Below are 27,466 nucleotides of genomic sequence, written 5' to 3' on the forward strand. Positions count from 1 at the left end.
TTCCACTATGTCAACTGAAAACTTTTTTGTTTTGACCATATTTTGCTTCAGTCACCCAGGATTTACAACATGTTAATGTCTGCAAGCATTTGGAATAAACTGAAAACTAATTTGCAAAATGTAATTTGTGTATATACTTGTTTTAGAAGAGTAAAAAGTAAAATAGATTCCTGAGTTTGTAAAAAGATTTTCCATATCACAGCTACGTTAACCAGATGTTAATCTGTTAATCTTTTTTGCATTTTATTTGTAAAGTCAAATTTCTCAATAAACGTCCACTAATACCTGTTATATATATTTTTAAGGGTTTTATTTTCTACTTATATCCGCTAGAATAAACGTGCAATTAAGTAAGTTATCCTTTCTATTGTACATGCTGATCCACTTGATATCTTTAGCAGAGCATAACAAGAATAACATAATGAATGATGGATTTACACAAATAACTGAAGTGAAGCACATACAATCTGCACGTATGATGTGAAGTGCATACAAACACTGCTCTTATTATTTTACAACTTCTCTTCTGTTGTAGACCTCTCACACGATCCATCATCCATATCACCAAATGCTTTAAAAGGTTACTGGACATCAGATTCATTGCTAATGGCGGCTTTCACATTTAAGTTTATTAGCCTGGAAGACAAACATTGGCGTCTTTACAGAGAAGCCATAAACTGACTTGGAAGGCTGAATGGTTCACTGCGGAGAAGATTTATAGGAGAGTAAGGTTTATTTTATGCTGACCTATTCCTTCCCAATAAATCTTCTGCATTTGTTTTATCCACTGCCTGGACGTCATGTGTGTTGACGTTTTATCTTTTCAATACTTTTCTCATCACTTTGGCGTGTCTTTATTATACTTTACGCAGGAGAAAATACAGCAGCAGAACTGTGCTTGTCACATGGTATTTACTTTTAATTCTGCATCAAATGCTACAAGTAAAAAAAACTGAAACATAAAAATATTTGCTTCTATCAAAACGAACAGAGAAAAATCTATTTGCCACAAAAAGAAGCAATACTTTGAGAGAACTAGCACACTGTAGAAAAATAATTAAACTTTCAGAAATTTGTAATTATTCTTGTTGATATTAATTGGGAGACTTATGATAAAAGGTTAAAAATCATAAAAATCATTTCAAATGTTTGTGGAAAAACCCTGGATCTTGATTATTTTCTGACTGATTGTCGCCGTTGTTTTCTGACATTCTGTTTCATTTCAGCAGGGTGATGAAACGCTTTCACCTGCTTTAGGAATTTAATAATAACAAGGTCTAACAGTACATACTTGGCAACAAATAATCTGAGAAACCGTTATCTGACCAGGTAACTTATTATCTAGCAGCACTGATTGGAAGTCTTTAGCTCAAGTGCAGCTGCACGTGGATCACGGTCCAAGTGATTCACAGACTGTGTTGTTTTTCTGTTAGGGGATTTGTTTATGTCTGCCTGACCTACATGTGTTACTGTGATCTAGGTTAGTTATTAGACATTATGATAATAAGATCCAGATATAGCTCTGCTGGGATTCCCAGAAAGAGTTTGCTTTGAGTACACTAATATAATGTAATTATTCAGTCAAATGTGCCATGTTATTCCTTAGTTAAAATTAATTAAATAGAATAAAAACACGTGCAGCCACCAGTAAAGGAGTGGTAAATCTAATAAATTAGTGGATTTATTTACCACAAATGGAGATGTAAGTGTTGGAAAAAGGTTTGCAATCTTTGTTGCCTTTTCAGTTACATATTGATTATTTTCATGAATTTATGGCCCCCAATTATCAAAAGGTGCAAAAGTCAGTCTATCAGACAGCAACTGTTTAATTTTAGCCACTCAAGTAAAATATTAATAGAAACAATTGTGGACAACAATATAACAGAGACTAGTTACAATAGGAAAACAATATGATCTGGTTAATAGTGGAGATAGAACCTCCATTTATTAGAATCTATAAATCTGCAGATCCTGACAAAAGTAGCTCACAGTTGTAAACAAAGTGGCAGTACTTTAGATAGTTTTGTGGTGGGAAAATGTGATATTTACTCTTCCTAAATCAAGAAAGAGTTTTATACTTCTTGTGTAATCCATTACTTGTGATCAGGTGAAACATTCACTCTTTCACTCCTTTTATATGACATATTTATTCACAATTGGCCTTTAGGTGTTTAGAGAACAGATCCCATATTATTAAAGAGAGACCCAACCATGCACACACACTCAAACAGAAGAAATGTGGAATCAGTTCGGTTTACGTATATAATAAAAATGTCTTGATAGGTTGACACGCCAATTCTGTAGGTCGACCGCTCTTTATTTCTAAAGCTTAGTAGTTTTTTTTTCGACTACTAAGTCTTGAAAAACAAAACACACAAAAAAACCACTAGTTCTTTCTTTTGTTTTTGTGGCATGCTTGATTAACCGATGAAGACTCAGATGACTTGAGCCCTAAGTCTTGCATGTCATTTCACTGATTTGGTCCAAACAAAGCAGAACAATTACCATTATTCAGTTACCATGGTTCCTGGTTTTATGCCATATAAAGTTTTTGTTTGTGACTTTGTGCAAAGTAATTTCTTTCCAGTAATATCGCCTTTAGTGTTCGGGTCAACGGTAAATGACACAGGGCTGGACACAAGCTAAAGGCTGCACAAAGCTTGTCCCGATACAATCCTTAAAAGGCCTTTTAAGGGAGCAATCCAGGCTTTGTGTAATACTGATCTGTGTAAACAATAGTTTCAAGGGTGACAGTGTTGCTGGCTTTTCTGCGAGTCATCACCTCAAAACGAGAAGTTCAGTCCTTCAGTAATCGTAAAGGACTGAAAACATTGCCCCTGGTTTGCTTCAGACAATTGACAAGGACAACTGTTGAAACTGGAGCTGCATGTCAACTATATCCATTTAGAAACATAAAAGGTCTCTTAAAGAACTGATGAGTAGCATATTTATCTATCCAGCGCTTTGTGTCAAATGTGGCACTATAGTTTGCTTTTATTGTACTTTAAACTTAATCTAAGCACACATGATCATATTTCTTTCCGTGATCCAGCTTGCACACAGAGAGGATCAATATGTGTATTTTTAATTATGTTACGAATAAAAATAAAATAAAACAGGTTTTTCTTTCATTTGTTTTCTAGCTTATTTATATAACGTACTGTAACTTTTTTTTGTGTTGTTAAATTAAAATTAAATATCTATGACCAAGTATGTTAGAAAAACATAAAGATTTATTTTGGATCTTTTAGTGCATCATTGCAAAAACGATGCAAAAAGGGCCAATTATTATTATTGCTGTATAATAATTAACCTTCACATTGTGCTGTGAGGCCAGATAGTCACAATTTTTATCTGTAGCAAACTATATTAAAACACTTGCAACGGAATATTTGAGGAAAAACAGACAAAGTAAAGTTTTAGGAATGATTAGCGCCATGCTTCACACCATTATTAGTGGAGGTAATGTTTTTGTACTCACTCCCACGCTCTAGGAACTGGTCTGATATTTCTTGTGAATAGACCCTTTCATAACAGTTTATCAATCTGACATCACTATGTAAAAATGCACTTTTAAATTCTTTGTGCTGATAAACAGAACTTCCAATTAAAATTTCTGACCAAATCAAAGCTGCACTACGAAGATAGGGAACATGCTCTCATTTACAACCACCTTTGCTGACTAACTAGGTTTAAATTTTTTTGCAAATGAAATTTGCTGCATGAATAACCCTCACCTCCTCCTATCAGTGTGAAGCTAGTTTTGCCTCAAGCTCCTTTGAGAGCTGTCCCGTATTTCATCAGCTTTGTAGAAAGAAACGCTGTGTAGGAATTTTTGAGGAACCATTTTTCTTTTTTTGGCTGTTTTTCTATCAGCAGAAATAGTGATGTACAATTCAGTTCAAATCATTATACAGACTAGTCAAACATTTGTTTATTTCACTCATTTACACTTTAAAATGAACATGTCACATGTTGACATAAGGAAAGGTTTTGAATGAAAAGGAGTAATTTCCAGAAAAATAGTCTTGTGTTGTCTACCCCTTCTCTCAAAAGTTAATTCTTTACACCATAAACAACTAAGCATCAATCAACTATCTACATAGATACATCTTTACACAGAAATAATGTTCTGTCCTTGTTTTTATTATTATTTTTTTATTTCTGAACTTTTCAAAGTATAAATGCTATAATATAAATTCAAAGCCTTTATTGCCATTTTGCCACTAAAGAGTGCTTGTAATATACATATATAAAACCAATAGCGAGGAACAATCATGATGATAAATAATGAAATACACTGTGCAAGTTGGAGCAAAGTCACATGGTCACAAGTGTCAGTGAGTGTTTAAGAGGGTGATATATATATATATCTGGACATTTCTCAGTCCAGAAATGTGCAGTTCTAGGCACAGCCAAGATACTGCGCAGAACCCTCAAGCTCCCAGGCCTCTGGTAGAGGACCCGAGCTCAGAGGATGAAACAGACCACCCGCGGAGGGTGAGAAGGGAATTTTTTTTTTAATATATATATATATATATATATATATATATATATATATATATATATATATATATATATATATATATATATATATATATATATATATATATATATATATATATATATATATATATGGCAGCATATATGGCAGCAGGCGCCATATTCAGTGTTCTGATGAAAACTGTTCTGTAGACGGTCAGTCCTGTTTCTCAGGGACCTTTTCCCTAATGGTTGTAGAAAGCAGCTGGCCAGAGCTGGACTGTCTGTGCAGATGTGCCGAGCTCCAGAGTGGAGCCGATTATCTTCTCTGCAGTCCCTGTGAGCTACAGAGCCTTCCTGTCAGCTGCTGAACAAGCAGTAAACCACACAGTGACACGGTAGATCAGTACAGACTCAGTAGTGGTTTGGTGGAAGGACAGCAGCCATCGCTGATGACAATCAGTGAGAGATGTGAAGTCATGTTGTCTGCAGGATTTGAGATGTATGTTGTAATATACTGGAATTTTAATCGATTACCTGCATAAAAACATGAGCATAAAATATACAGGAAATTCATCATTAATTACTAACATTTTTCTGCTGTCATTTGGACTCCTTCTGTTATGATTTTAAATGCTTCATTTTTTGCCAGTAGGAAGATTTAGGAGAAAAAGATCAATCTTTAGCATGGGAGCGGGAGCTGTCAATGTTCTCCAAAGAGGGCAGATCATTTTCTCTGCAGTCCCTGTTATCCTCTGTAGAGACTTCCAGTCAGCTGTGAGCACACTTTTTTTTTTTTTTTTAAGTTTCCTGCCCGGCAGTGTGGAACTCATAAATATTGTCTGAGTGTCAAGATGAGGCCCAACAGATTTACCTTGACAAGATCGTGCCCCACTTGATACAGTATGTGAAACTTTATTAGAAATTGATTTGTGTTTATTTCAAGTATAATGGACATGAAAATGTAAAAGTGGTAACAAAGGGAAAAAGTGTGAGAAAAGGGCTGCAAAGGGAAAGAACGAGAAAAGAGTAGGAGAGGGAAAGAAGGCTAGACAGAATACAAGTCAACACAAAAAGGATTTGATTGTGTTACTACTTTTAAAAGACTTTAGTGTTCCTTTCTTTCACTTAAAGGAAGATGGTCAAAATGTGGTTGCTTTTGCTTTTTGCCTTTGAGTAAGTCTTTACCTCACTCTGCCAATGCTGGGAAACTCTGCACAGGTGACAACATGATTCTGAAGTTCCCCCCTCAGTTATTATAATTCAACCTTTTTCCTCAAATTTAAGGCTTAAACTATTATTATGTGCTTTGCATGTTCATCTAATTTCCCCACAAGTGAAGCTGTCAAGCATTTAAAAGAATAATGGTTTTATTTGAAGGCAACCCACGATAAGGCAATAACAGCATTTTGAAGCATGTATTTTTCATCTCTTACAAACATTTCATGAGTTACTCTAGTAGGGTGATTTCACCTCAGCTCATGTATTAACTGTTAGGAAATTAGCTCATGATTTTTTCAGGTTAAAATGCAAAAAGGGTATGTTTTCTTGTTTTAAAATGTAAGTAAAGATACTTATCACTATTCAGAAAAATCTATAACCAGGAGTGAACTGTCATCACCAAAACTCTGGCTTGATAGTTTGCAAAGCTTTGTGGTGTTGGAGTGCTTCCTGTAATTTTTGAAGGTTTTCTTCACAATCTTTTCTCAGTTTGAAAGAAAATTGATAAAGTAACTATCTTACGTGCTACACTCCTACACTATTTACACATAAACTGGACGTAAAGTAATATTCTTAGGCCACACAGGGAATGAGTCAGTTTTATTTTGAGTACTGAAGTACCCCGTGGGTGAAAGAAATGGGTTTTTATTACTTGCTGCAGTTGGAAGCAGTGATGTGCTCAAAATTTAAAGATGGAAAAGAAAAGAACATCTCTGTGGGAATCTCTTCAGAATTCGTTGAAAGGATTTTTCCTACAAACTCCATGGTCTTTGATACACTTATCATCCCTTTGTCGAAGCTATCAGCTTACTTAGGGCTGATAGGGCTGATAGAGTGAAATGTTGCATGCTAAACACAAAATTTACTTTTTCAACAATCTTTCCTCCAAAAAAATCACTAATAATTTGATTATCTGCAAAACACAAAGGTAATGCAGATAACCTTCTCATTATGAAGTAACTGTGCCCTCTGTTGGCAATGCAAGGTGTCAAAGTGTCAGGGGGAAAACTGTTTACTTAATAGTTTCTTGTTTCGCTATTTCTGATGGCATCAAAAAGGCAAAACCATTTATTTTCTCAAAAAATCTCTTATGTGGGACATAGGAAGGCACATATTTGTTTCTTGCGTTGTCAACATGCTTTGCAAAACTTTTGGCTGACTTGTCAGAGGCAGTTTGTCATTCATGCACTGGTTCTCAATATTGTGGCAAATTTTATTTCTGTCTACTATCTTTTGTCCTTGTTCATCTGATGGTTGTCATGATGTGTTGTTGTTTTAATGTTTAGAAACATTCCCAGAGGGAACTTTTCTGGCCCAGGTTTTTCCCTGGAGAAATAACATTCAGTCAAGCAAAGATCCAGAGAGTCTCACACTCTCTTCAGTGTTTATGATATTTTTTTCCCGTTTACTATTTCTGTGAAACTGCTGTGCTGCCTGCCTTCTGTCAGCGCTTCTCACTCTGACCTGTTCAACAGTGTATCATTTGTAAGCTCTAACATTCTGTGCAGGATATTAATAAACCTACCTGAGGGATGGATTTTTCACCTCAACAGGACTGAAGAGTGACTTTTTTTCACATTTATCACAATGGCACATTATGCAAAAGTAATGCTTACGGCTACAATAAATGTAATTTATGCAGTAATTATTTATAGCGTATTGAAAACAACATCAGTTTTGTAAAAAAAAAAACTATTTGGTTGATAGAAAGATACAAATTTATGGTCATGCACTAAAAAAAAGCAACAACTTAGAAATGAATAAAAAATAACCTGTTAGACATCATGATTGTTCTACGTTCTTTCAGTGACATAGTTTGATTGATTTCATCCTTTGTACAAATGTCCATTGTATTTTATTTTTTGTTCTAATTTTAGACTTTAGCTCAGCATGTAATGGACTCACTCCCAGCAAAAACATTTTTGTGACCGTTGATGTGCGACCTCCTGAGAGCTCTTCAGCTTCACACAGCAAAGAGTTTGCTTTTACTACTCAACATCACTGTTTTATTCAGTTTTACAGCTCACATGTTGTTAGTATAGCAGCACCTGTCAGTCATACTAAAGTAAAACTTTGAAAGCTTTCTGTAAGTACTCAGAGTAAAGCAGCAGAAGGTGATGGCGGTCAATTAAGATTTTGGACTTACATTAGGAGACGGACTTTCCATTATCATTACAGTTGCGTGTGCAGCTAAGCACAAAATTATTCATATTTCTTGCATATTTAGATTAGTAATTGTTTTCATTCAACCAAGAAGTTCATTTCTGATAGCAAATGAGAAAGGGATTAATTAGCCATAATTAAAAAGGTTCATCAGTTTTGAGAAAAAAAATGGTTTATTTAAAATATTCATCTCTTCTCAACAGTCAGTGGAAAAATCTTTTTTGGCATTACAACAGTCAAACACTTCTTTTAACTAACGAGCACATTTTTGTCAGTTTTCAATATTTGCCAATTTGCCTTTGATGTGGACGTCCAAGTTTTTGAGAGAAGGCCTCTTTAATTCCCGTCACAATCCACTAGTTTAGCCGTCTCAAATAAAAACTCCACCTCACTGAAAGCATTGATATTCCTGACAGTCTGATGAAACTTGTAGGTAAAATTAAAGATTTTTCTCAAATATATTTGTCTAAAGAACCACTTTAGCTTTACCTGTAGTTATGTGTTGGTTTTCAAGTGAAATATTGCTCCAACTCTCTATCTAATACTTCTTGTAATATTTTCTTGTCCAGAATCAATCTGATAAAATATAACGATAGAATTTGTAAAGGTAACATTTTATTAACATTTACAAGATGAGGATTTATGGATTTTATGGTTTGATGTGTCATCTGATTTGCTATCAATAAGTGCTACAAATTATTTGTGCTTCCAATTAGTCCAAAAGTCAAGCATCAACAACAAGGGTTCAATATGTCATTCTGATGAAAAGTAAGTGTCTCATACCTGATTTTTCTATGAATATGTTGGAAGAATTACTGGAGGTGGAACAGTAGATAAATATGAAACAGTTTGTGGGATGAGTTCTCTTTTTACATTATAAGATACTGAAAAGTCTTACTGCAGGCTCAGCTTGTCATAATAACTACTTGTTAAGTTCAATTTAAATGTAACAGGTCACCATCATTACGAGGTCTGGTCGTTCAGACATGAGGCAGTTGTCTGCTTTATCTTAAAATCTGTCCTTCCTCTTACTGTTTCTGTCTTTCTACTTCATGCTAGTAAAGGCTTGAAACTAAATCACCTAACTTTGAATGTAGATCCATCTCCATTTCCCAAAATGCAAATAAGGTAATGACCATGATGATATCCATTAAGGAACATTCAATCTATTAAGGATAGATTGAATGTTCTTTAGAAATTTAGTGTCAAAGGAGATTAGAGTAATGGCCAAAAGTCTTTAAAAATGTGTTTTCTATCCTGCAGAAATTGTTAAATTGTCTTGCACTTTCAGAGAGAACACTGCAGGCGTGAAGGACCTCAATTAGTTTTCTGAGAAAGGGGGCTCAGTGGTCTTTACCTCTTAAAATTGCTGTAGTTTTCAAGTGCACAGTGTGGATCAAACTAAAATTGCAAATCCTGAAAAACTGAAACTGCAGGGAATAAAACAAGGTAAATTCAGTGAATTAAACATATGGAAATAAATTATCAATAAAATAAAGGTATATTTAAGCAAAATGTGTTTATAAACCCTTTTAGTTTCTGCAGACAGAAGTGACCCACAATAGCTGAAGTTCTATTTTTTCAGACATTTTTAAAAGAGAAAGGAAATAAAAGAAAAGCCTTAATTTTAAATTAGGATGAATAGAGTGCCTGAAATGCCTCAGTGTGAGCTCACTTTATGTCAAGTTATGTCAAACTTTATTACAATCATTAGAGACAGAGCAGCCTAATGTTTATGTATGAAGTAATACTTTTCAATTGATTATATTTGTGTAACCTTTGCTGCCAGAGGGAGAGCACCACCAATTTAATAATGCTGATAATAACTGAGTGCTCAATAAAGTTCATCAGACAGATAGTGGAACATACCACAGTTTTTTCAACAATTACAGACATTATAATACATATATATGTTATAATTTGATGTTTTTGGGATGAGTACAGCAGGAACTCTAGCAGTCTGTGGACAACAGAGAATCTGACATGGAATAAATGAACCAATGAGGCATCAGCAACACCTCATAGCATAGGATGAACATGAATATAATTAATTTGAGAAAATCAACAATAGTACCGGGTTTGTATATTTGTGTACTGGAGAAAAACACCTACTGCTTATATAAATTGTCTTCACAAACGGAAGGAAGTCTCCAAATGCATGCTTAATTTACAGGAAGCTGCTGCAGTGAGATGCGCTTGTTTAAAATCTTTTAAAATGAATCCTGTGTACAGGCCATGTTGGTTTCAGATGCAGTCAAGATAAGTAAATTCTGAGCTTTTAACAGAGATCCTCTTCAGGTTTTTAGATCTAATCAGATTTTACTTGAAAGAGCAACTCAGTGCAGTTTGTAAGAATGAGGAGGCAGGGCTTAAATCATTCTTTAAGGCTTTTCTTTATGACCTGCCAATCAGCTTTGAAATGACAAATATGACCAAGGAAAGCTCATTCATGAAACAAGCCCTTGGGGTGCTCTATGGTCAGTCTTTAAAAAGAATCATAGATACAGTTTTTGGCCAGACATGGCCTGGTCCCTGTGCAGGGAGCTTCAGCGGGGAAGATTGAGATTAGGACTGAGATGCTTTTAACAGCTCTGTGTGACTCTAACTCAGAGGACAGTCAACCAAATGTCCACGGATGTATTCCTCAATGTCTTGACGTAAACTGTCTCTGACAGCCTGCATCAAACTTTCTTTTATACAGTTTTTAGAATTTAATTATTTATTCCTTGTGTTTATTTTTACATTTTTGAGATGTATGAAGGTTTGATAGAACATGACATTTTATGTTGCTAATTGTTTTTGTGGCTTATGTTTTGTTTAAAATATCAACATTTCATTGTAAAGGTTAAGCAAGAAATCCAGTTGCCTCAAATGAACTTCAGATTGAAAAACTATGTTTAATCTCTTGGCCTAGGACACGTATCTACAAAATATAAGTCAGATAATCTGTTTCCTATCATTTAGCTGTTTTTCTTTTCAACCATAAACCTGGTGCTGCATATGACCTTTAAATCCAGTGATAATAAATTATACACATCACAATTGCGAATCAGGAGCACAAACAACCAACAAAAGCAGACAAAAGGAAGCAAGCACTCCAGTCAATTTGAATTTAATTAAAGGTCAGAAGTAAAAAAAAAAAAAAAAACTGCAAAAAACTGCTATTCTCTGTTCATTAATTAAGTTCTGCCAAGAAGTCTATTATGGGATGTCTCAGAAGAAATCCAAGAGACACTACATTGGTAGTGCTGTTTTTCATATATGTGTACGGAGAGAAACTTCCTCAAAGATTTAAACAAACCCAGAGAGCATCACAATTTAAATTAACAGCTTCAGACATTTCAACAGCTCTCCTCATTGTAATAAAACTTTATCTCCAAAGCTCCATTTTATGGCAGCCCCGCCTTGTTAGGAAATCCATCAGTGCAGTGACAGTTTTACCACTGGTATTCCTCATAAAGATGTGCACTCTTCTCTTCAGCTTCTTTACAAATTACAGTTTTATATATATATATATATATATATATATATATATATATATATATATATATATATATATATATATATATATATATATATATATATATATATATATAGAGAGAGAGAGAGAGAGAGAGAGAGAGAGAGAGAGCTTCGTTGTGTTTATTTGGCTGTCTGTTTCAGGATTTTTTTTTTTTTTTTTTTTTTGCACAAGCAACATGAGAAGTAGATGATGCCATGAACTCTAGTAAAGTTTCAGATTCTCTTGGCAGACGAACAGGTCCGCAAAAGCATGGATCCTGCACCATGTTTATCTTTGGGAAAATGTGTGTTTTTCAAACATTTATCAAAGGTATTACACCAAACCCACCCAAAGTGTTTGTTGCTGCAAAGCCCAATGTTGGTCTCTTCTGTGGCAAAGGCACATTCTGCCAGTGACAGTTCCAGTATGGAAGGAAAGTTGGCATGTTGGTACATCGTTAAATATTTTTACACATAACTTCAATGGAAAACTTTTTTTTTTTTTTTTTTTTTGTATGTGGGGATTATTTGGGTTGTTGCTGACATCTAGTGTAAAGTTAATGTCAATGGAGCCATGAGAAATTTTGAACTGAGAAAAACATCAACTGCATATTAATAATTCCTCAAATGTCATCTTATGCTCAGGCAATCAGGCAATGGGTAATAATACTATTTAGCCTTGATGCCACATTAGTTTGGAAATCAAATCCACAAAATCAAATTTCACATTCACATTAAAGTTTATTTCTTTAATATTTGTTTGAAACAGATCATAGAGAACAACCAACCGACCCTGTGTTTGATGAAAATGGCTTGCTCATTTCTATCTCCTACCTGAACTCTCCTCTGTGGAGTGATTTTAAGTATTCAGTAAGTTAGCTCAAGTAGACATATAAAGTAGCAGCTGACAGCCAAGTTCATGTGATGTTGATGAAATGCAATGAAAAGGGGCTGCAATAACTTTTTTGTCTTTGTATTGAGGGACAGGCTACAAAAAGAATAAAGGAAAACACAACATTTTTAAAAATCTTAATATTATTATTGCTATTTTATTTGGTGTTGCATACATCTGTCATACATTGTTGGATTATTATATTCATCCCAGTATTTATTTATTTATTTATTTATTTATTTATTTATTTATTTATTTATTTAAGTTTCTTCATTATCACACAGTATTACGCAATTACAACTTAGTTATGTTTCATAATTATGAGACCTTTTCTCATAATTATGAGATAGCATGCTATAATTAGAACTTAGCAGTCTAATAATTACGAGAAAGCTATAATTTTCTTCACTCATCACGGCGGCGAAAATTACTGAGCCCCGCTCGTAGGGTTAGGGTTTCTACACTTAAAAGTATACCTATCAAGTTTTTTTATTAAAAGTTTGTTCAGCAGGCATTAATATTTTTTTAAATGTAAATTTAAAACGTCATTAAAACATTTCGCTGTATTCGAGTTCAGAATGTGCGGGGATTATCGATATTTTTGTTGCTTTTTACTACAGTGCCGTGATTATATTTTTACTCTGGACTTCATCACTTTCTCTCCTCGGCTCCTTCCACAGCTCACCCTCTGTTTCACCAGGTAATTTCTCTCTCTAAAGGGGAGCACAGCTGCAGAGCAGATCCAGTTCTCTCCCTGTGTGGACCCTCCGTCTGCCTTTTCCTTTCTGCACGGAACCGAACCGTTCGAAACAACTTTTCCGTCCTGCACGGACGGTGCATCTATTTGCTCCGTCTGTCGCTCCATTTACAAGCATGACCGCACAACGTGTTCACAGTAAAAAGCGACCTGCAGATCAACATCAAGGTGAGGATTTATTTAAACATGTTCTGCTCTCTATGCCTTGTAGATAAACACTCGTAACCTTTACGTGATTAGATAAAAGTGGGCATGTTTTTTTAAAATTATTTATTGATGCTCATTAATTACCCAGCCATTTCAAATGCTTTAGATTATACCCTCTTATTTCACTTTATTCAAGATTTTACACATAAATACAGAATTATTTTAGAATCGGTTTTTAAATGGTACTTACTCCATCACATGGAATCAGACAATTTTAGATCTGCTCTCTGTAGGCAATATAATTAACCTTTCAGAAGAAGTCATTAGCGTATATCATTGTATCATATGTATTAGCAATTATCTAGAGCCGCAAACGGTTGATGAGAATGATTTCAACCCCATTAAAAGATACATTTTCCAACACATGAAGAAGTCTGCTAGTTCACTGTCTGCTGTTTCTTTTGCAACATGCTTAATCAGTAGAAAATGTCTAACATTGGGAATGAAATGCATTGTATTATTGCAGAAATTACAATAATGCAATTATTGCAGCAATTGCAATAATACAATTATTACAAAATCACAACCAAGACTTGAAATGCAGGTATATTTTAAATGTGAGCTATTCTAATGGTGTCAACAATCTTTATTATTGCGTTTATGCAAATAGACTCAAATGTTTTGTTTTAGTCATAGCAGATCCTATGTTGCCAACCAGGTAATATTATCAGAAATAATCTTAAAAATAATGAATGTATAGACTAGTAGGAAAAGTTAATAACTCTATACTTTTATAAATTCAGAAAAAAATATCCGTAGTTTCTATACCTAAACACTTGCAGTAAATATTTTTTTGTTTGTCATCTTTGGATCACAAATTGTTTTAATCATTGCATTATTTAAACACTGCAAACATTGTTTGGTTGGATTACTACCTCTTCCAGGATGATTTATGATGAAGGTTTTCCCTCACAGAAAAACAGGGCATGAAAACATAACCATGAAAGTAGAAATATATGTATATATTTGAACACAGTGAACATTGTCTCAGGGTTGTTCATCATCAGAAAATGTTTGATCTTTTTTTTTTTTTTTCTATTTTCAACTCAGGTCCCAGTAGTTGAACTAAACCAGACGCAAGAGAAGGGATTTTTGTCACCTCCCACTATTTATCCGGCCCTTCTTGTTAAAATGGAGCTTTCATTGCAGGGTTCCACTTCATCTGCACCACTCTACAACACCAGCATGCCATTCAATGGCTCAAGGAACAACACTGTTGAGCAGTTTACAGAAATCAATCTTTTTGAAGTCCTCGGTCCCAAGCGATCCCCCTTTTTTTTCCCTGTGACCACAGTTTACCTTTTAATCTTCCTCACCGGGTTGTCTGGAAATCTTCTCACATGTGCAGTGATTGCAAAGCACAAGAAGATGCGAAACCCCACAAACTTTTACCTCGTGAGCCTGGCTGTGTCGGACCTCCTCGTGCTGATGTTTGCGATGCCGTTGGAGATTTACGACCTGTGGGAGAACTACCCATTCCCCTTTGGTGAGGGCGGCTGCTACTTCAAGACCTTCCTCTTCGAGACAGTCTGCTTCGCATCAATCCTCAATGTCACAGCACTCAGCGTGGAGAGGTACATCGCTGTTGTGCATCCACTGAAAACGCGATACCTCTCAACCAATCAGCATGCCAAACGCGTCATCACCGTTGTGTGGGGAGTGTCGATGGTGTGTGCCGTTCCTAACACTTCGCTTCATGGCCTCTTTTACTTGCCTGAGAGAATGGAGGAGTCAGCCATATGTGCTGTGGTCAAGCCCATTTGGATCTACAACTTGGTGATGCAAATCACAACTGTGTGTTTCTACTTCATTCCTATGATGATTATTAGCATACTCTATCTTGTGATGGGCATACATCTGGGTAGAGAAAAACGGTATGCCAGGAAGAACCTGGGGAAGAACGGCTGCAGCAACACCCGAAGAAGGATCAGTGGGGAGAATGGGCGCAGAGGACAGGTCGTCAAGATGCTCTGTGAGTATGATTTATACAAACCAGTTGCTCTGGATCCTACAGTCCTTAAACTGGTGTGGAAGATTATTCTGTAAAGGGCGGTATTGTATGTTTTACAGGCACACAATACAATCAATGAACTGTAACCCTCAGTTGGTATAAAAATAAAATCAAATATGACTTAAAAGAAAATTGACTTCGTAATTTAACTCCTTGAAATTGGGCATCTGTCTCTTTAAACACTTGTGCTCTTTCTGAAACTGTGTCTTCAGGAAGTCATCAAAGCATTGCTCTTTTATGAATTCTGTTTGCTATAGTTTTTGCCAGTATTGCACTGAGAAGTAATATGCAGTTCCACCAGGTTTTTGCTAACTGCTGCTGGCTATTCTGATGGATTTGAGGTGGGAGGGGGCTGCTCTGTGAGATTGAAGATGAGAAACTTGGAAACTGCAGCTCCAAGGAGGAGATGGACCTCAAAGGTGGCAGCCATTTTGCACAACTGAATGGCTGCCATGATATAAAATGATTTCTCAAACATGGATTTTTTCCATGAATGTTGTTTCTCAAACATGCATGAAAGAACCCTTTGATTTCTCAAACATGCCTGAAGTGTTGGAGGCAACAGGCATGTTTTTCGTGACATAAAAGTCGATTTCACATCATTTGATGTCTTCTCTAAATTTTTTGGAAACATTTTAAATTGATTTTTATTTGTCATCTTGTCTTTCAACATAATGTGAATAATAGCTGCCACGAATTCAAGAAGTACTTAATCTGAATGCCTGTTATCTCAAGAAGTTCTTTTATCTCAAGCCACAGATTCCAATATAATCTCAGGCACATGTGTAGAACATCATTGGGAGTTTTACAACACATCTCTGTATCCGTGCTCCTGTCGAAGTTTTTCTCATAAGCAAGCGAGGGCCTGTAGAAAAAAAACAAAAAAAAAACACTTGTCAAGTATTTCTAGAAACGTGTTACTTTATTGATTATCCTCCCAGAGAAATGAAACTGTGAATCATGTCTGATAGGAAAAAAAACAACTCTAAGGAGACAAAGATTTATAAAATTGATATCATTTTTTCTATCATATGTTGGTCATAAATGTTTAATGCTAGAAAAAAGCTACAAAACACTTGTTAGATCTTTTATTTATGATCCTTCAGATTAGAGCTTTGTAGTTAGTGAAAAACAAATAAAAAGTATTTCAACATCACTATAACATTAAGAAAAAAATTGCTCTGTTTCTTGGTTTAAAGTATATTTTTGTAAGTTTTAGCACAATCTTGGGAATTCAGACATACAAACAATTATGAATCACAACTTTTAAGAAAACTATCTTACAAAATAGTGTTACCAAATAAAAACAAAATAGTGAGAATTTATATTATACACAAAAAATATTCCATTCATTCTACAACCATAAAAAAGTTAGGGTGCAGAGAAATAAACGAAAGTGTTTTAAGAAATATAATTTCAATTTCTTGAAAATCTGAAAGCAATGTGGTTGCCTTCTAAACTTTATCTTTATTTATTACACTAAAACATCAAATATAGTAATTCTCTCTTTACCTACAGTTGCTGTTGTTTTTTCTTAGCTTATTAGAAATAAAATGTGCAGGAAGAGACACATCCTCCACACACACAAATAATAAATGTATTAAAAGATTGAATCTTCTTTAAGCTCCTATCCATTACAAGCTAAAATTGGATTTCAGTTTGAAGATCATCATCTTGCCCTGTTGGCAGTGCAGCCTACAGTGGGTATAACCATCACCTCATTGGAAGAAACTCTTACACAGATAAATCACAGCATTCAAAATTTTCATCCCATTACAAACATCTAATGGGATCTTTCATTTGTAAAATGATCAAACAACCTCCAGGTCTGCAGTGATCAGTTAGTCTCCTCTCTTAAACTTATTTCACTTATTTCCAATCATTTAAATTTATGTTTAAGTGCAAATAATGACTGGGAAAAATGGCAGAAATGATCACAAACACATAACCGTGCAGGTCATGGTAGAAGCATCGCCGAAAGCAACACAATTATCCTCTGTTTGGTTGCCAAGGTGATGAAAACTCCTACCGGTAATAATAATTCAGTCACTTCCTAATGCGAAATGGTTGCAAGTCGTACATGGATTTCATTCCAATGGAGAAGAAATGTCACCACCTGCTGTGGTTTTTATGGAGAAGTTTATATTTCAAATCAATATATCCTGTTTTCTGATTACTATCCAAGTAGTATGTTGGCCAAAAACAGTGACTTACATAAAGAAAATAATAAAAGCTATGACTATATCTGTAATCTTTGTCTTTATGCATGAATCATATAACATTATTCCATAAATGTTGAAACAGATAGATCTTTATGGGTTTTCAGCAAAAACAGCGATATACACAGGCCCAGAAACAACACTAAATGTTTTGCATGTGTGTGTTCTGACAATCAAAGGAAGATGAAAGGGACTTTATTATCTTTATTCAGGTAAAGATAATACCTGAATAAACATCCTTCATCCACATCCTTCTTGTGGATGAAGGATTTTTATTAGCAACTTAAAGTTGCTAATACAGTTGATTGTAATAATATCAAATACATTTCTGCTGAAATACACTGCTCAAAAAAATAAAGAGAACACTTAAACAACACAATATAACTCCAAGTAAATCAAACTTCTGTGGAATCAAACTGTCCACTTAGGAAGCAACACTGATTGACAATCAATTTCACCTGCTGTCAGCACATTCAACTTTGTACAGAACAAAGTATTCAATGAGAATATTTCATTCATTCAGATCTAGGATGTGTTATTTGAGTGTTCCTTTTATTTTTTTGAGCAGTATATTTTTTAGTCTTTCTAATAGATATATATTTTATTTCAGTTACGAAATTCAATACTAAAAAGTTTAGAACAACAAAACATTTATTTGGGAACATGTACTCAGTCAAGTTTGTAAACTGGCTTCCTGGCACACACCGTTTCAGCTACGCCCAAAAATTATGGAGCAAATATGACGACAAATATGATAACAACACCAAAACAGGCTTTGATTATCTTAAGTTTTTTTGTTACAAACTGCAAATTTCATTCCAGAATGTTGCAGTTTGTTTCACTATGGATAATAATACTTTCTTAGTAGCCTCAGCTAGCATCTTCACAAGGTCTTTTGCTTTTGTCCTGATGTTTTTACACCAAAAGACGTTTATCTCTGGGGGCCAATGTGGCACATTTAGACATTTGGAAACTGTTGGACTAGACTTGTCGTGACCCACAATCTAATTCATGACATCTTGCATGATTTTTTATTTTTTTTATTTCCATCTGAGACGGAGTGCTTGAGGTGTTTTGACTTTAAAAAAATAAATCTCAGGTTTATCGTTTTTCCATAAAATTTTACGAACCATATCATAAGCTTAGAATGTTTAATCATCTTTTGGGCTTTCTAAAATTGCTAAAAGGCATTGTTACCTTATTTATATTCAGATGCTGAAACATTTGAATATAAATAAAAGGATAGGAGATTTATATATTTCATATTGCTCTGGCATTAAGTGAATAGAAATTGTTTTGATATTAATCTAATTTAATGTCAGATAATGAGAAAAAATGGGGATACTGTCGACATTCAACTGTATATTTAAATGCCACCTACGACAAGTTATTCCGATTGCATATCCACACAATAAATAGCTACATTTGTTTTGTATCTGCTAAGCCTCTTTTAGAGAGAGAGACCTGTAAGAGATTAACATATAGGGAACAAGGTGAGGAATGTAAGGGAGCATCAAGAACGACAAGACCTAAGCACTGTGAAAGAGAAATATTCAGAACTGGCAGTAAATAGATTGTCAAATCATGTAGGTGTTAAGAACATTTTGCATGTGTGTATTTTTGCTTTCTGCCTCAAGCTAAATTGCTGTAAAGCTAAAGGGAAAACATTATCCCCTTTTTCATCGTTTTGAAACACATGCAATAAAACCTTCCCCATTTGATAAGTAACAGCCTTTTACTTTTCAGTAAAACGGTTCTTGAATAGACAAATTGTTCTTTTATGTTTGGTAGGTGGTGGCTCAAATATTCACTCAGCAAGAGCTGTAATTTAGGGATAATGGGTTTCTGAATGCTCTTTTTTTTCACATTTTCTTTAAGGACAACAGGAAACAAGTTTATCACTTTAGACAGAGCTGTGTGTATTATTATTCTTATTATTATTACAAAAGCTTTCAGGTTACACATTAGACAACCTAAAAGATTGGTTCATGTGGGAGTTTTAATGTATAATAATTATTTCTTTCTGCCATGAATCATTGTTTTATCAAGATTTCTAATATAAGTGCATTTGTCTCCAGGTTGCCAATGACTTGTATTTAAATATGTTGAAAAAGACTCAGATAAACATTTTTCTCATGTCCCACAAGCCAAACGCTTTAAACAAATACTAATGCCTTGAAATGCAGTGCATTCTTTAAGGATAACCACAACCTTTCTCTTTGTCTGGCTTGATCCCGCAGCAATTGTTGTGGCTGTATTTGGAGTCTGCTGGGCTCCCTTCCACATTGAGCGGCTTCTGTGGAGCTCAGTCAGCCAGTGGACCGACGTGATGCACAATGTTTATCAGTACGTCCACATCCTGTCTGGCATCTTCTTCTACCTAAGCTCTGCAGTAAACCCTATCATCTATAGTCTGCTGTCCACGCGATTTAGAGAGTGCTTCCGAGAACTGGTGTGCTCCCGTTCAGAGGACAACGGCTCTGTAAGAGACTCCCCACCGTTCCCGAGGATTTTACTGGACACCTCCGTGTCATGTTCGAGAACTCAGTATGAGATTAAGGACTCAAATTCTACCATCCCTTTGCTATCTCCTAGTGTGACTTTGACTATGAAAACTGCTGTCCTCCCATGTGTGGTTAAAGAAACTAACTGCAAGACCTCTGTTTTCTGAGATTTGTTTGAAATCTGGAAATCAGCACAAACATTGTAAACGTATCGGTGAACATTTGGGGAAATGGATTTATTTTCTTTCTTACAAACAGACTGAGATGCCAGTTTGCTAATTATCAAACTGTCCTCATGATACAGTAAACACAGTCTTTAACCATTATTTAAAAATACGCTTTAAGTAATGATTGTGAAACTGGTGGAAAGACACTGGATTTAAAATAAAATTAAGTTACATTAACTTAGTGACGCTCATGTCAATGAAACCCTGTCTCAACACAAACCGTGAAAGATTTGTTTCCATATCTGGATAGCGACAATGTAACAGTCCAAGGTAAGAAAATGAATGCTAACATTGTATTGATAAGCTGCTGTGTACTGAGCAGCCTTTATGTGGTAAGAATCATGGGTTGTGCAACCTCAGTCTGTCTAATTGGTCAATCTTTTTCCAAACACGTTTTGATTTTGACTCGAATCTTGAACATTCATTCTTTTGTGCACTTGTTGGGCACTTATTGTGAAGCTATTTAAAAATATGTATATGCATTTTGAACTTTGGAGGGATAGAGATAGAAAAAGTCCAGTCATGAAATTGACTTGTTTGAAAACAAATGTATACACTTGTGCTTCACTACAATCTTCATCCCTGAGTCTCTCAAGCTATTCACACGAGTATTCATCTCATGTGCAAGAGAAGACTGTGCTAGGAAGCGACGACAACAACAATCTGTGGTAGCTTCTTACGGTCAAACACTTATGACCTTGAGCAACACACTGAACAAAGTGAACGCAGGATATTGTGTACAAGTGGTATAATACCCACCTTTCTACTCTAAAGAAACAGTAGACAGTTAATGATGCCATAAACAGAGCTGGCTTGAAGCTTCTTAGACAGCGAAAACAAACTGTTCAAATAAATGAGATATTGCGGGATTAAACAGAGCTGTGAGGTTAATTCTGCTTCATCTGCCCCTCTTATTGTCTTTGCCAGACAGAGGCTGAACTAGATGGAGAGATAGAGAATAGGAGCTGTGGATGCGCTGATGAATTCAGAGAAGGGGTCACGTTGAACTGTGAATTTATTCAGCTGGCCTTGTCACTTCCTCTCATATTGTAATCTGGAATAATGAAAATACATCAGCACAACTAACAATGCTTAATATGAAAGGGAAAGAGTTAAATACAAAGCAGCCATACTAGTAAGAAAAGGTTCGAGCAAATGCCTCCCTTTTTTGATTTGCAGGTTGCAGTTAAGGGTTAGGTGTAATAATAAACGCTGTGTAACTCATTCTCATCTTATTACATTTTTTGCTAGCATGACATCATGATGTGAACTGATCCTTTTCTGTTGGTATATTAAAAGACATTTTTTATCATTTGTACAAGTTTTCCTTGTCAGTTGTTTTCAGGCTTGTGCCTCACCAAGAAATGTGTGAGGTACATCAAGTGAGAGCAAAGCTACCAAGAATGCAGCGAAAATTTGCCAGAGTTTTCAAGCATAAGCATAATTGGATAACACAATTTCCACCCAAAAAAGTGACTTTATGAACCCCAGCTTGAGTTCATAAAGTTAATGTTTCTTTGATAATTTATCCAGGAAGATGTCAGGAGAAATTCTGTCTGAAAGCAAAGGCTTGAAAACTTAACAAACTGGCACCCTATGGGGGGATTTAAAAGGGCAGTTGCGAGGATTGTTGCTTCCGTAATTCACCACAGTGGCAAATGACCACTTGGAACAAAAACTGTAATTTGAAATACAAATTCTGGCATTTACCACATTGATCTGCATAGGCTTACAAAATCAAATTTCTGCATTGATATTTTTTTCTTCATAAGTCATAAGTTAAAGAAGTAAAATAAGGACACTGTAGTGTTGGAACTTTTAAATGTTTGCCAATTATTGTCATAGAAATAAATGTAGCTATAGCAAAGTACATTCCAAAAGTACATGAAAAGTAAAAATCAAGAACTTTTATTACTCAAAAATTATATGCTCACCAACAATGATTGCCTCAGGGATGCCACCAATCAAACTATTTGTAGTAGCTGCAACATAAACTGCGTTCTGTTCCTCTTCTTATGTTTGGGTTTTAGAGTATTTTAATTCAAACATTACTTTTATTTCAAAATCCTTGGGCAAAGTACTTCCAATGGAGTAACTTCTTCTCGACCTTTTTACTTCTTCAGAATTTATTTATAGAGATTATAAAGTCCTCACTTCATCCTTTTTCTGTTACCAGTAAGCAGCCACACATCATTTCACACGTTTCATCTTAAAGATGTTCTTTGTCATGAAAATGGTCCATTCAGTGATTGTTGTAGGACATTTTCAGATGATACTGTTGAAGACAAGATATTATCATTCAGATCTGACTGTGCTTTCCTGCTTTAGTTAGTATTACACAAACATTCATTTTGTTTCAGGTTTGTTTGAAAGACACCTACATGCTTTCAAAAACAGTACAATGTTTTGTACTTTCAATACTTTTGTTTTACTGGCATCTAATCGTGATTATACCTATCCGTTTAAGATTCAAATATCTGTACCCTTATGTAACTGGCATTGTGCTTTTTACCTTACTTTTTGTTTTCATTAGTTTTAAGTGTTTTTTTTCTCCATTGTCTTTTTATGGCTCTTCAGGCATACCATTTGGAAAAACTGATTGCCTACATGTGCCAGGGAAGCTTAACACAAAGGAAAATGTCTCTGGAGATGGTTTTCTTATTGCTTGATTGCTTATAAAGTTTAAATCAAGATTCCACCTAAAAGTAAATGCAATTCATTAAGAAATTATGAACGTGACAGTAAAAGACAGTAACTGAAATACTACTAGGCAAGCATGCATTAGAGGTACATTTGTTTGCTCACCAAGCTACTGTGGAAACATGGTTATGCTAAGAAAGTAGAAAGAATGATAAATGGATGCATTACGTGGTAATAGGAACAGGCCCTTTGTTTTCTGAAAATTAGGCTTTCCTGACAAAAAGCATAAAAAAGTAGTGAGCAGAATAATTTCAGCCTGGATCTTTTGTCAAAATTGGATCTTACTTCCAACACATTATTATTACTTAAATACACAATTAGTCAAAAGCTAAACTGTCCACTTCTGTTTTCTACCTAGCTTGTGTGTGTCAGTTAAAAAACACTAACCTCAATATCCATATTTAGTAAATTAGGTGCATTTCATTTAGCAAAATTGTTGTTTGAAATGTAAAAAAAAGATAATTAAATGTATACTTTTAAGATTATTGGATTGTCATCAGCTATATTGCGCAACAGTGCCTGATTTCTCTACCTGTTCTCTTCATTCTGTTAAACGCTGTATGCCTTCAGGAAGAAAAAAAAAACCAGAGGGAAAGTGGAAAAAGCCATTGTAATCGGACTGACAACATGCTGAACTTGATTATTTTTGTTCTCATTTTGAAAATCAACGTGTTGCAGAGCAGAAAAAAAATCCTTTGTGTTTCAGCAGAAAATATAAACTAAGAATGTAATGCTGTACTGTGTGCTTCCCTTAATCTTGTTTTGTCTCTTGTTGCTTGGCAGGAAATCATCTACGTGATTTGAATGACTGGTAAGCTGTTTGCCACTGATTGTGGCTATTGTGCAATGCCTCTTTCTGAAAGTTACACAAATAAATGTCTGTCTACTTCGATTTAGCTTTTGTACATTCTCCACCCTATGCCTAAGACGTTTTAAATAGATACGTTTTACTTTAATTATTGACAGATGGTTATATGACAATAATAGGTATGATTCAGCTTTCTGAATGTGCTATGTGGCTATTTATTTTCTAAAGGAAGAGTGAACCTCCTTTAAACCTCAAATTTGTTCAAAATAACAAGTGAGAACAATAGCAGGGAATCAGTGCTCTAATTAGCATGTTAGTTCATCACTGTGTCAAAACAGCACATCACTGTACATCAGCCAAGACATTCTGAATGTGTTTCAGAAAATCACAACATCGGTTTTGATCCAGGTTACCAAGAAAAAGACTTTTCTAGGGTTGTGAACAAATTCAGATGTAAAATGATCTGCAAAGAAATGACAATCATAAAACATTTTCAGTGACTAAGATTCTTAAATGTAACATTAATAACTTTGAGTTTTAATTGCCCTGTTGTCCTGTGAACTCTGGCTCCCTGATTACTTTGTTGTTTTTAAAAATGCTAATCATCAAAATTAAAGCTAAATTATCCAAAGCAGCCACATAGATTACTACAAAGGTGACTGGCCACATGATCGGCAAATAACAAAAAAGACTGACTGTATGGAAGAAGTATATGTAGTCTAAGTAGAAACAGACATTTCATTTATAACACTGGACTTTCATCATGTGCAATTACATTTTGGTTTTTTTTCTTTAAAATTACTTCCAAAAATTTCTCTCCACCAGTCCATCCCCCTATCCAATTTCTGCAGTCAATGAAAGCTGAGTGCAATATTTTCTAAAAATAGAGTTCTTTTAAATTTTAAACTAAAACAATTTCTGGGTATTTAGAAATCTTATACAGTGACCATATATATCATTTTACTTCAAATAATATTTTTCTATCTTTTAAAATATCCTTAAATATCCCCTTTAAACCGTTGGCTGCTTACAGTTTTGCTGCATCATCAACGTAACACTGATTGATTTGCTAAAATCTGCTTGACTTGATCTAGTGCTGATTGTCTTGGCTTGGGTCACCAGAAAGCCACCACATTTACAGGCAAAGTCATAAATTCAATGTTTTAAAAAACATGTTTCTAATGAGATTATGCATATTTCTTACATAAAGTGTATCAAAAATAACACCACAACTTCAAAGCAACAACTTACATATTATTTTTAGCACTTGTTTAATGTTCTGTAGAAGCTAATGGTGCTGCATGACTAATGCTGGCTTGTGCAGGAACAATATGTTGACACCTTGTTTTGTTTTTTATTTACAGTATTTTATTTCATTCCTCTTTAACAATACTATTGACTTCACATTACACACAATGTTTTTTTCTGCTGCTTGTGCATCAACTGACATTATGGCAATATTTATCTTCAAGAAGAGAATATAAAAAATACATAATATATAGTGAGGTTTGATAAAACTAAATATGATAATATTATGACCCAAATCTAAACCAGCATCACAGGAAAACAAAAGCGCATTCTCAGCAACAACAAAGTGGAAAACACTTACTGAAAACTGAAAACACTCTCTACAATAATGACTGGCCAAATCATTTGTTGTATGACAAAGCGTATGGAATCCATCACAAATAATAATGACCTTCTGATCATTTACTGGATGGGGTTTTAAACAGCCACTTTGCTGTGCTGCAGTGTCAACCTCAGCCTTTATAGGAACTATGGATTAACATCCAATTTTAGCTATTTTTGTCCTCTTCTATTCATATGAAAAACTGTTATTTTCTATTGTTTGTGTAAAGTTATTGAATTAAGTTGCTATGTGTTGCAGTTACAGCAAGATAGCAGGAAGCTACAGCCTTTGCAAGCCTTTGCACTTTCTGACGTTCTGTATGTTAAATCAGACTGCATTGTTGTTAGCCGTTGTTTAAGCTGCTTTAAAACTTTGGAAATGTTTACCAGTTACAATAAGACAGTTTGAAAATGGATGAGCCAAATATCTTATTTACTGATAATCCTGCTTGAAGTAGTGCACCTATGTAAAATTGTTATATGACTGACCACAAAACGTGTCGTTCTGCTGTTTTCTCTAGAGAGACTTTAACAGAAGAAGGCAGGACGAGCAAACGCACTGAATTGTCACAGAGTGAATATTTAGCTCAGATGTGTGATAAAGGGCCTGCGTGAGGATGACATTCATGTACATCACCCAACAGAAAAAAATCTGTGCCAAGTACTTGTCTTTCTTATTTGTTCTCATTCAAGAGTTCTTTTCAAAACAATACTACTGGCGTCCCCTCTGATTTCAGGTGAGTCTTTCACTGTTGCATGCCTTTCTTCACGTCATCCTTGGGGTACAAAAACACTTGCTGCTCCTCAGCTGGTGAAGGTTGGCCTGCGGGCTATTCGCACCACATTGTATGTGTTTAACCCTGGTGCATCAAAGCCAGGGGACAAACCTTGATTATTGAAGACATAGAAGTTAAACAGTTGGCCATCTTGGGCTTCCAACGAGACTGAAGCCTTGCCCACTCTCAAAACACAAGGGTACTCTTTATCAAACACAACTCTGAAAACCCGCTCAACTAAGTAGTTAAGCTTTATTGTCCTGTACTTCTCTGGAATCAGCTCTTCGATCTGAGGTCCAAACTGCTGCATGATCAGAACTCCATCAGGTCCCACTTTGATCTCATAGAAAGTGATGTTGCTGTATGTGAAAAACCCAATGTAAGGCTCTGGATTTGGGGAAGCAACAAGAATCTTTTTGGCTTCCCTAAAGGCTTTCTCTATTGCTGGAACAATGTAGCTGTAGGCCTTTGTGACCACATCCTGCTTCTGAGGCCTGCTGCCCGCCATTAAGATTACCAGGCCGAGCTTCAGCCTGGGAACCAGGGAGAACGTGGCTGAGTAGCCGTCCAGATCACCATCTTTCCTCAACATCTCATAGCCCATGAGGTCATTCACCTCCCAAGGGGTCCCAGTACGGTTTGCAAAGTAATCCTTATCACACCTAAAGAGTGGGTTCAACATGATCTTCAGAGAATCTGGCTCCAGCAGCTTACGATGGTAGGCCCCCAGCAGCACCATGGCGAGTTTGGCCATGTCTGCGGGGGTGGAGAACATCTGACCTGAAGGCCGGTACCAGCCGAGATCATAGAGAGGAGCAGGCTTTCCATTTGAGTAAACTCCCACAGCAAACTGGCTCTGTAACCCAGGGGTCAGTTCAAAACTGGTGTCTTCCATTCCTAATCGATCCAAGATGTTTTCTGTGACCCATCGTTGGTAGTCAACTCCGACCACTCTTTCAGACATCACATGAGCGAGTAGAGAGAATGCGAGGTTACTGTAGTGACACCTAGCAAAGGAAGCAAACCAAGTAAATTTAGAAGTGCTTTGAAAAGAACAGAAGCAGTTAAACACTTTCTGTAAAAGAAAAATGAAATCCACAGAATGGGTTGTGTTATGCTAGACATGGTATGTCAAAGCAGATTTGTTCTGGTTTCAGATGTGTTTCCCAGCTGGAGATTTAATCATGACCAACTGAGATTTTTTCTGTTGACAACAACTGAATAATTTCTTTACACACGTATCCTTGCACTTATCCGCAAATTAAAGAATTAAAATTTTAAGAATTAATTTGTGTTAGTATGTGAATTAGAACCGCAGGTCCGAGACATAAGAGTTAGCAACGTTTCATTCTGAACAATGAAACAAGCC

The 27,466-nt window shown here is 35.4% G+C and overlaps 2 protein-coding genes across 4 annotated transcripts in view; one reads left to right on the forward strand and one right to left on the reverse strand.

Annotated features, from left to right (window-relative positions):
- The first annotated feature begins 12,676 nt into the window (after positions 1-12,676).
- On the forward strand, positions 12,677-24,475 carry nmur3 (neuromedin U receptor 3). Its single transcript, XM_008409107.3, has 3 exons — positions 12,677-13,184; positions 14,274-15,195; positions 19,694-24,475. Exons 2-3 carry the CDS (start codon positions 14,355-14,357, stop codon positions 20,122-20,124), a joined length of 1,272 nt encoding a protein of 423 aa, XP_008407329.1. The 5' UTR covers positions 12,677-13,184; positions 14,274-14,354; the 3' UTR covers positions 20,125-24,475.
- Positions 24,476-24,885: 410 nt separating this feature from the next.
- lactbl1b (lactamase, beta-like 1b) overlaps positions 24,886-27,466 on the reverse strand; it is a 29,871-nt gene continuing 27,290 nt past the window's right edge. For 2 of the 3 annotated variants that reach the window (XM_081606921.1, XM_081606920.1), the window contains exon 7: positions 24,887-27,104. In XM_081606921.1, the coding sequence (XP_081463047.1) occupies positions 26,126-27,104 (979 nt within the window). In that variant the 3' untranslated portion in view covers positions 24,887-26,125. Of the gene's footprint in view, positions 27,105-27,466 lie in introns of all 3 variants that reach the window. The other variant, XM_081606919.1, reaches the window with a different exon arrangement.

This window comes from Poecilia reticulata, chromosome 5 (assembly GCF_904066995.2).
Source record: "Poecilia reticulata chromosome 5, P_reticulata-male-v2, whole genome shotgun sequence".
NCBI lineage: Eukaryota > Metazoa > Chordata > Actinopteri > Cyprinodontiformes > Poeciliidae > Poecilia > Poecilia reticulata.